Source organism: Tripterygium wilfordii, chromosome 3, assembly GCF_013401445.1.
Source record: "Tripterygium wilfordii isolate XIE 37 chromosome 3, ASM1340144v1, whole genome shotgun sequence".
NCBI classification, from domain to species: domain Eukaryota; kingdom Viridiplantae; phylum Streptophyta; class Magnoliopsida; order Celastrales; family Celastraceae; genus Tripterygium; species Tripterygium wilfordii.
The window spans coordinates 10,527,826-10,539,024 of NC_052234.1; the positions used below are offsets into that span (position 1 = coordinate 10,527,826).

Below are 11,199 nucleotides of genomic sequence, written 5' to 3' on the forward strand. Positions count from 1 at the left end.
CCTTGTGAACGCCCCGATCGAGCATATTGTTAGACAATGGAGCTGATAGACTTTGTTTTAGGTACTCTCATGCGTTGTTTTTGTTAATTTGTTGCGACTTTGGTTGATACCATGTTGGAAAACCACACCCTCATAAAACCAACCATATTATCCGTTTTGGATTGTCATTTTTTCGTGAATACATCTGGTCCACGCGGTATTGTTTTTCCCATGCCTAACAACATGGCCTAAGCCCAACTCACCAAATTAAGAAAAATGTCTAATTGTTTGTTAAGGGGTGAACTTGGGTTTATAAATCACACATGATTGGGATTACCAACTGACCGATGTGGAACTGATTTGATTTTAACAAGAGGGATAAATAGATGAATAAATCTTGTTGTGCATGGAATCCAGCAAAACTATCCGCTCCGTACGAGTCGTGAAGGGGCCAGACGAGAGAGTTGGTCAAGTGTGATTAAAAAAAAGAGGAAGATAACGTTATCCAATCATTAATCAAAAATAATACGATTATAAGATTTATTATAAGATGGTGGATGAAGAGAAACCTAGATTAAGTGAACAAAGCCTCTGCTTGATGCCACATTATATGCTTCGCTTTAAAAGGAAAGATCACACACATTATAATTATCTGCTTTTCATTTTAAATTTTTATAAGCTCAAGGGTCATGCATAACCTACCTTCAAATACATCATCTTCTTTTTATCTACAAATTTAAGGCATTGTTTTTGTGCACTGACTGCTATCTCAGTGTACAAAAAGCTCCCAAATTCACAACACCCAAACCATCACGAAATACAATACTTGCTCAAACCACTAATAGGAAGCAATAACTACATTGCATGGTTTGCGTTGGACCCCAGCCCAACTAGCCTGTGGGGCGGGTTTGTACCTTCTTAGAATGTCCCGAGTTTGGGTTTGATAGACTATCCAAAAATGGCATATCTACCAAAAAAAATTATTATACCAAATGGATATAAAGCTAAAAGGAGACCAAGATCTTCTAGTATCAAGTTGTTTCATACTTCCATATATAAAAATACTAAGAACTAGATGGGAACTACATCATCTTCTATCCATATATATTACACAGTCTCTATCCACAATCACATACAAATTAAGTTATATATATATATTATCTTTAACTTTGACTTTATTAGTCCTCTCGATTTAGTCATATATTCTTATGTTGTGGATATTCTGGTCACGCCAACCTGGCTACCTCTTCCTCAACTTGGTTCGTGCTCCTAGCAGTATCAATAAGCAGCAATCATAAAGCAAGCATGACAATGGTAATGGTAGAGTGAATGAAAAATGCATGTTAATGCACCAACACCAACTGGAATAACGTTTTTCCAACTAAGAGAGAAATTAGTCCTCTATCATCTCTCCCGTCGATTATAACAGGGATGTCAATGGTAGAGTGAATGAAATTAACAAGCATGTCATTGGAATAAAAATGGAAGAAAGAGCAGCATCATATCTATTCATGTTGTTTCTCCCAGTCCCAGAATAGTCGTCTGTGTAGTCATCGTCTGTTCCCAATCCAGCTTCGCCGCCATTGGGTCCTGTCCCCCATTTTCCCAAGTTGTTGTCCCTGCCCATTCATCCACACATACTAGTTTCAGTTTAGATATATACCAGGCCCAAATAATAGACCCGCTCGCCCGCCCAACCCAACCCAAGATGGGTTTATGTCGTTGGGCCTGATTGGGCTGTTATCAACAATGAAAATGATAAACATTACAAGACTTGATATCCCAATTATTATTATTGTTATTCCAGTTACTAAATCCGATGTATAGAATTCAAGTGAATTCGTGGACACACGCAGAGCTTAACAATCTAAAATAACTGGATACCAATTGTTCAGAGCGCATCATTACTTGTAAGAAACTAGAAAAAGTTACCTGCCACCAACTCCGAGGACCCCGGCGTGCATGACGAGGTGGTCAATGAGGACAGCTGACTTGGGCTCCACACTGTAGGCCTTCTCGTACTTGACCTCCACACCCTGCCCTGATGCCACGAAGAACGCTCCATTAACCATTATGTCTCCCTCTGATCTCCAATTCCAGTCCCTCCATTCCCCTTCTCCTGTCTCCACTCTCTTCGTCACCTGCCATTGCCATTAATTCAAACACAAACAACTCAGATAAATCTCATCTCGATTCTCGACTATTTCGATCACTTCACTATTTAAAGTACCTCCTTGGCATTATGATCGAAGGGAGCAGTGTAGCGATTGCCCTGGCTATTAATGGTTGGGCTACCGCTGCCACCGATGGCATACATCTCCCATTGGGTGAAATCGTTGTTGACGACGTGTATGTAGCCGCGTCTGCACCTGGGCATTCTCTGCACCAGCTTCTCCCCAAAGTGGTTAAAAGCTATGGTGACTTGCATACCAGAGTCCGGCTTGTATTCATCGCTGTGACCCAACAGCATCACCTCGTTATGATGTGAGAAAAAGTTATTTGAAATTGTGATTCCCGTGGAACCCATCACAGCATCAATCAGGCCGTCCTTGCAGTGTGAGAGGGAACAGTGGTCTATCCATATGTCTTTCGACCCAAAGATTGAGATCCCATCACCGTCTGATTCAGTGCGCCATCCGAAGTGGGTTGGGCTCGACCGCACATTAGCCTCTCCTGCATAGTGACCAAACCCCGTAATTTTAGCAAAATCATTGGAGCACCGAAATGGGATTTTCCCAAAATTAGGGAACATAAAGGACCCACATCAAGAAAGTAGGAACAATCACCCAATTGACATGAACCCACGTAATTAAATTGGTTTGGGCACCGCTTTAAATCCAAAAGATCACAACTTTCACCCAATTGACATGAACCCACAAAATTAAACTGGCTTTGCCACTGTTTTAAACCCAAAAGATAAGAACTTTGGCACTTATCAATGTGGAGTCTCAATCGCATATATGTATGTAGATATAAAAACAAATTTACCTGACTGCACACAATGGTGAATGTGGATGTTGTGTATGATGATATTGCTTATATACTGCAAAGTGACGCACCCACCACCAGTAATGTGCACATTAGCCCCACGACCATCAAGGGTCTTGTAGCTATTAAAAATGAGCTCTTGAGAGAGCTTGATGTGCATATTAGTAGGGAAAACAATCCACAAAGGCTCAGGCTGTATCACCGCATAACGCAATGTGCCCGGTTTAGGAGTGACCGCATCATTATCGGACGAGTCTGTGACAACATAGTATTCACCGTTCTTGCCGCCCATCGCATACTGTCCAAACCCAATTGCACAATCGGCTAGCCCTTGACGGTTGTTGGACCAATCTGGGTCACATTTCCAACAATCGTCAATTGGGTTCCCGGTAAGGCAATTAGATTGGTCGTCTTGGGTTAGTTGTAGGGTCTGTCTTCGAGAAACAGAAGCATTTACTCTCCTGAAATAAAGTGGGAGTATTAAAGATTGTATCAAAATCAATTATTATTTGTTGAACTACCACTTTAAAGTGGATCAAAATGTGAGCCACACAAAAGAGGAACAATGTGTGCACAGGAAAGCAAAGTTAAATTTGCTTTCAAAAATAGGAAACATATCAACCAATAATGCCAACAAATTACTAAAGATGAAGAAATCTGGGAAGGCCAATTGTTCGGAACTTTTAAAGCCTGGAAAATAAAACAAAAACAAGCAGAGCGAAACAAAAACACAAGTTACACAATTCTTTGAGTCCTACATTATTGAAAATCGTTAGTACAGTGAGATCCCAAAACGCAGGGTATCCCAGAGAACAGAAGTGAAAGAAAATCTCAGAACAAACCCATCAAGCTCATTCAAGAACAGAAATCACATGGTTTTTACAGTGAGACCCAAATTTCGTAGAAACCCAGATAGCAGAACTGAAAAGAACACATGAGCACACTCAAGAAGAGAATCTACAAAGCTAAATGCCAAAAAGAGTTATTCTTTTCCACATTGTACCTCTGAACTTCTTGGGCTACTTCTTCCGGGTTCGGATGAGGAATGAGAGCAGTACGGTTAAACATTGCTCTTCCAAGTGAGGAAAATGAGCTCAGAAGAGAAATCAAGACAATGCAGGTCCATTGGGACATTGTCACCGAAGAAGAAATTAGTGAGACGATGAAGTACTGAAAGTGAGAGACTTGGAACCTTCTCGGTTCTAAAAATGAACTGGGTACTGTGCAAGACGCATTTTGTTAGGGTGGGGGGAGAGTGAATAGTGGATTAGTGTAATTATGGGTGTTAATGAGGATGTTTGAGTGGAAGTAATGAAAAGATAGTTGCTTGTGTGTTGTATCCTCTCACACTCTACTGAGCACTAACTGTGCTTACAGTCTTGAGACTTATAATCATAATAAACGGACTTTCAGGGCCTCACCTAGCGGAGGCAATGGTAAAAGAAACACTCACTCATAAACTCTTTTTGAAAAAAATATTAATACTAAGAGACAATTACAGGGAATCCGGCCCATCTCAATAAAATGGTCTGTATTCGGAGAAGAGGGAGGAAAAAAAAAAGCGTTTTTGCCTTTTTAATCCTCTCAATTTGAATAATTGGAAGGGTGAATTCACTCACCAGAATGACCCAATGGTCAGCAAGTGTTGACCATGATAAAATGCAAAATCCATTAAACAGAGTGAAGCCAATTGGTGTTGTAAGTGTTTAACAAATTGTTAACTGCAAACATATCTCAGGTAATTTAGATTCTGAGACTTTATAGAATGGTTTCATTTGTCTTGTAGAGAACCAAAGTTAATGTAAAATGGTAAATTGGTAAAGTTTACAAAAGTTCAGCATGCGCTGTTGACAATCCAAATCGAAACACATGTCCGCTGGATTTAATTTCATGGTTTTTAAACCTAGACAATGTGTGATAAATACTATAACTTTACTTAGATATCACTCGATTGCGTTATATCAATCCGACATGGGATATAGCGTTCACCTGCCTTGGAATGACTATCTCAACACATATGGCGTGCAAGCCATCACTTGTTGTAAATTCTTTACATAAGCTGCCAAAGCGGCAGCACTCTTCCAAGCACATTAATTTAACTAAAAACCCACTTTGAGAACTACAAGCATGGATAGAGTCATTTTAGGGTTTAGAGTGAAGCAGCAGAATTTAAAAAGTAGATGACATTGATATGGGGATATGGGCATGTAATGTGAAGATTCTTCCGGTGTATCCGCGGACAAATGTTTGAGTTTGACCACGCATCTTCTTCCTCTTCTTTTCACGCATGGACATGCGAGCGACAAGTTATAAAAAACTTAAAACGAGAACTGCCATGGCTACTTTTACAGTCTACCACCCTTTATTGTTTCGGGACCCTCAGTTCATCATCCATCACTAGTTACAGGGTTTTGTATTTGATCCCTCGTGACCTCCACTAGGACTAGAAAGAGAGAGCTCAGTTTCAAAATTTCCTTATAAATGATCTGACTTCTGAGGATGTTGTCCAAATGCAAAGCAGAGGGAGAATGAATGATACAGCCAATCCAGACAAATGAAATCCCATCTTTTTGAATAATTTCCTCAAAGAACCCAAATCCCATTCATATGATTACTTTCCTCCACATCATCGAAAGCACAGTAACCATAATTACAAATTCATTTTAAATATATATATATATAAAGTTGATAAAGTTAACTTCATATTTCTATCTTTAACCAAAGCAGAGGACGGGGCCCAACTCATAGAAAAGATGGCCTAGTGCACCATCAATGGATACCATGGGACTTTACGGTTTCATTAGCAAAATAGCAATCTAGAGTAAAAGAAGGATCTCTGTTATATTACTGCTGAAGATATCTACTTAGCTTTACACTTGTGCCACTGACTGGATAATGTAGCTGCAAATTTTATTTCAAAACAGAGAAACAGAGAGAAGAAGGATCTCTGTTTCTGTTATATACGAAAGTGATTCTGATTGAAAATGTAGTTGCCACTTGCCAGTCTAGTGTTGGGTTGGGTCCATATGGAGACTTTCGCTGCTACTGGACCAGAGAGAAGTGGGACCCATGAGAACACAGTCCAGTTCTTAGACCTCTTTGGATACCCCTCCTGGTAGACTGGTAGGTAGGTCCCTTATCTTTTGACGATATCAAGACTTTAACGACCATTTTATGAGACTACTGCAGCTCTGGTGGGGTCAAGCAACGGCCTTTATGCTTTAACCGTATATTCACTTTGCATTTCGTCAAATTTTACGACCAAAATGCAAAATATACGTGAAACTGTCATTTTGTGCTTTGAATATATTGTGTATGGATGGTTCGAAAAGTCAACGAAAACATTGGGAGAGGCAATCATTTAATTTCAGAACCTATCCACAACACGTGATGACATTTATTGGGCTATACCATAATATGCTTTAAGTGAGTGAGGTGGAAATTCCAGCTTGGAAATAAAATTTAAAGTTCAAAAGGTCTATAGTTACTAGTTAGTTTATATATTGTTGAGACTGTAATCGTATGTAATCTATCTAAATAGTGAAAAAAAAAAAACAGAGAGAGAGTAAAGGGTATACAAAACTAAGAAAAAAACCTAATAATCATGAACTATAGCTTTTGATACCAAACTTTTTTTTTTGTTATATGAGAACCAACAACTAGTGTCCACTACTAAAATTCATAGGTTCGTGCAATAACTCACAATCTATGAGGAGTATTTGATAAACGTTTTGGGCATGACCCCACAACATGTTAGAATACTTGTAATGGTGAGTTTTTGTTACGTATTACTGATAATTAAGATTCTGTTATTGCTATCACACGTAATCGTTCTTGAAAAACACATAAGCATCTTTTAGGGTTTTTTTTTTAAAAAAAATCCAATGGATTCCCATAACTCTCAGTTTTAGGGTCCCATGCATAATTTTTAAGATACCTTTCACCTTTTCAAGTTAAGGTTAAAGTAAAATAGTGATAATAGAACCAAAAAAAAAGAAAGAAAAAGAAGTCCCTTTTTCTTAATTTCCTGGCACAGTGGTCCAAATTTCTAACTTTTGTAAAACCTTAGACGGGTACATTATTTACTAGTGATAGTAATTAAGAAATAATATTTGTAGCAAAAAAAGAAACAAAATAAAGTAAAGTTTGGCATGCACATTGGAATGTAACTGTCTTTTTCTTATAAGTATTATTTCTTTTTCGCATAGATTGCGGTGGAGGGCGATAATGTGCGCACTCTACGATTGTTTATAAATATATATGTAGTATTCACTTAATATACAACAATTCACACTAATTAGAGTAAAATGAGAATCACGAAGTCGGGGATGTCAGGCAATTTATTTTTTTAATGAGAATTACTACTTTCTGATTTTAAATTGGAAAAAAGTACCACATTTATTATTTGGGTTGATGGAATGGCTCTGGGTAGTAGGTCCAATATTGTCCCCAACGAATTATCACCTTTCGTATTGGGCTTTGTTGGATCGGTTTGCTAATTAGCCCATGCTATAACTAAAATTTAAGGCCCATGAAAAAGTATACTATCAATCAACTTCCTTGAAATAACTCTTTATATATATGTATTACAATATACGTACAAACTCAGCCATGCACACAAACACACATAGAGAAATATTTTACGACATATTGTACACGTTTCTTGTAGATTAACATGAAACACTAACATACATACATATGTGTGTGTATATATTGTAGTCCCTACGTGAGATTGTTTAATTATGGCACATCATCGTTATTACCATTACCATCAAATGCTTGCCTCGGCAGTCTATGGTGATTATTTAAATCAGGATCACCATCAGTACCCCCAGTGTTGGTCTTCACCGGCGCAGTACTAGTACTGTTAGTCTTTTCCTTGCTCAGAACATCACCCGCCGCAGATACGCCTTCCATCACCAGCATCTTCCTTTGCATGGCATCTCCCAAATCCGCCATAAAAATCAGTACAATCAATAAAGCAAGCATAAACTTCATGGTATAGCTAGTAGTAGAAGCGAAATCTGATTCATACATAGAAGTTGCTATATATGCATGGGTATTTATAGTGGGAGGAGGAAGACAATATTTTGGAGTGGTTGATACACGTAGATATAAACAGGGCCGGCCCTGAGCAAGGGCGGGCCTGGGCGACCGCCCAGGGCCCCCAATCTGGGGGGCCCAATATAAATATATGTAAATATACATAAATATACATATCTGTCAAAACTCGAAATTAGGTTACAAGGATCCATCCACGCATCAACTGCTGTCTGTGACTCCATTGGCTGCTGTCTGCTCCTCCACCTTGACAATTTACGACCCTAGGTGGCTAGGTGAGTTGCGACGGACCCCATTGTGTAAGAGACGAAGACCATTGCAGGTCAGTTTCTACTTCTTTGTCCCACTTTCTCTGACCCACTCCCGCTATCCTATATTCCTATCGAATATCGATTTCTTCTATTTCCTTCTTCTGCTTCTTTGTCCCACTTTCTTTGACCCACTCCCACAATCAAATATCGATTTCTTTGTTCTGTTCCACACTCCCACTTTCTTTTTTTTTTGTTATGCACTTCTGCCCCACTTTCTTTACTTTGTTTATAATTTTTTTAGTCATTTAGTGTTCAATTACAAAGTTAGAATCAGTGTCTATTTAAAATTTTAGAACCAATCAATTGTATTTACTATTTAGTGTTTAATTAGATTTACTGATTTAGAACCACTGAACCAGTGAGTGAAGTTATACTATACTTTGAAGTGAATTTTGACTTTATTGTCTTTATTTGAAGTATGTAGTCTTTAACTAAGATTTTCTAGTATGTGAATGACTTGTTATTATTTCCTAAAAAAAGACTAATCCGTAGAAAAAAACAATTTGATGAAATTGAGCAGGAACACACCTCATTTTCTGCTGAGGAATCGTTTAGGGTTTCTTATTTTTTGGTTGTTGTTGATGTTGCTATTTCGTCTTTGAAGAACAGATTTGAACAATTGGAAGCATTTGAATGTATATTTGGCTTTTTATTTGATCCTAAGAAGTTGGTTAAGATGGAATACAACAATTTGAAAGAATCTTGTATCAAGCTCGAAGCTGCTCTAACACATGGCAACAAATCAGATATTAGCTCCGATGACTTGATTAGTGAATTGCAAGTGTTGATCATTTATTTACCTGCAGGAACAGAGACAGCCATTCAAGTTCTTGAGTTTGTGGAATCTTTGAATTGTTTACCAAATGTTTCTATAGCTTATAGAATTTTATTAACTGTTCCAGTAACTGTTGCATCAGCAGAGAGAAGCTTTTCTAAGCTAAAATTGTTGAAAAACTTTTTGAGATCAACTATGTCACAAGAGAGGTTGAATGGATTGGCCATCTTATGCATTGAAAAGCATATGTTGAATAAGTGTGACTTTGAGGTTGTTATTGATGATTTTGCTTCTCAAAATGTTGTGAGGTCTAAGATATTTATGTGATTTCATGTAATTTTCAAAATGTATAATTTTTTTTTCCAATTTTTGTAATGACTGATTATAAATTTTATGTAATGAAATTCAAGGCGTGATGGCCTAGCCTCCCAGATTTGGGTTCCAGCCATCAAAAATTTCATGTGTTGTATTTTATGTTTATATAAAGGGCCTCCAAATAATTATATGCCCAGGGCCACCAAAAGGGCAGGGCCGGCCCTGTAAACAAGTTATGGAGTTTCCATTAATCAGTGGAGTGCTATATAATGCTCCATTTTCTTCCTTATTTTCATTAATAATATCTATCCATGACAAATTAACCATCTATATATATGTGTGTGTGGTGCACTTACATCCATATAATATATAATCTATTATAGCGAAGCTGAACCATTACCTAATCATGATATAATTAGAACCATTTCAAAATCCATTACCAATGTTTTCGTATCATATGAGATTACTTAATCAATAGAAGCATTTGACATTGTGTGATAAAGAGAGTGAAATAATAATAATAATGCAAAGCATCATCGTGAAACAAGCATGACGTTAATCACAATTCACAATATCTTAATTATTACATGATATTTCACCCATTTCATTTCATGCAATTCTAAAAGTCAACCAAGTAATTTTGTTAAAATGGTCTTTGATGGACTATGAATAGGTTGATTATTCCAATCCCACTCAAGCTAAAAACAATTATATAGTGATAAAAATAACAATAATGAGTGATAATCATCCAAAAAATATTCAGTAGTGTGTGACATTAAAGCAAAACCTCATTGTAAATCACACTATTAAGGAATGAGTGTCTAACACACTGTTTGAATTTTTTTAATAGCTATTACTGAGATTTTTATCATTTTTATAAAAATAATATTATTCAAAAGAAAAGGTGGGGCATCAATCTAATCATCCCACTAAATATTAGATTGGGCTTCATTTTCTTGGGGAGGAAAAGGGCTGGGGTATATTCAAAATTCTTGGGCTATGCACATAGATTTGGGCCCAACCTTACTACTTTTTTTCCTAGCCTATGATAGGCCAATAAAGACACTCAATAGGCCCAGTGCAAGCCCAAGCCTACGCCCGGAGGAACACAATTTCCCAAATTTTCAGAATATCAAAACAAAGTTGCGAATAATGTCAACCCAAAATACACAACATTTTTGCCCCATCAATGGTCCATTAACCTCCAGAATGTTCGGAACAATATGTCAATCTATCAAAGTCTATAATCCCACATCGATATGACATAATCCAACTAAATGACTTATAAAGAAAGTTTGGACCATCTCACATTAACGTGTTTTTTAGGTTTAAGTAACGATGGTTATGATTCATGAAGAACAAAGCTTTGCAGTCCCAACGTATTCATAGTGAACCAATTAGTTCAGAGAAAATAACATTGTTAATATGTTTGGACTTGGAATTTCAAGAAAATGACATCTAGTACTAAACATGGTCCATTAAGCGTGAAGAGATGGAAATGGAAAGAATAGTTTAACCAAACCCCAAATTAAATGTTAGATCTTGCAAGTCAGGTCTTCAAAATTTGAGTCAAAACCGGAATTGGTCTTCAAATTTGGCATGTTTCGGTCGTTTTTTACTTTTTTGGGTGAAGGAGGAATAGAGTCTCCGGAATTTATTCATAACCCTCGTAACCCTCACTTAAAGGCGGAGGAAAAGTGGAAAACTGAACATACACAGCCAAGAAGAGAAGAAAAAAAAAAAGCCATAATAAGAGACCAAAGAGTTACA

At 37.4% G+C, this 11,199-nt stretch overlaps 2 protein-coding genes across 2 annotated transcripts; one reads left to right on the forward strand and one right to left on the reverse strand.

Moving 5' to 3' along the window:
* Positions 1-1,305: 1,305 nt before the first annotated feature.
* On the reverse strand, positions 1,306-4,469 carry LOC119985758 (probable pectate lyase 12). The gene is made up of 5 exons (XM_038830140.1): positions 3,971-4,469; positions 2,968-3,428; positions 2,210-2,652; positions 1,912-2,120; positions 1,306-1,598 (listed from the first exon to the last, which is right to left on the reverse strand). Exons 1-5 carry the CDS (start codon positions 4,099-4,101, stop codon positions 1,400-1,402), a joined length of 1,443 nt encoding a protein of 480 aa, XP_038686068.1. The 5' UTR covers positions 4,102-4,469; the 3' UTR covers positions 1,306-1,399.
* Positions 4,470-8,809: 4,340 nt separating this feature from the next.
* Positions 8,810-9,655, forward strand: LOC119995449 (zinc finger MYM-type protein 1-like). Its single transcript, XM_038841959.1, has one exon. The coding sequence runs from the start codon at positions 9,016-9,018 to the stop codon at positions 9,439-9,441; it is 426 nt and encodes a 141-aa protein (XP_038697887.1). The 5' UTR covers positions 8,810-9,015; the 3' UTR covers positions 9,442-9,655.
* The last annotated feature ends 1,544 nt before the right edge of the window (positions 9,656-11,199 follow it).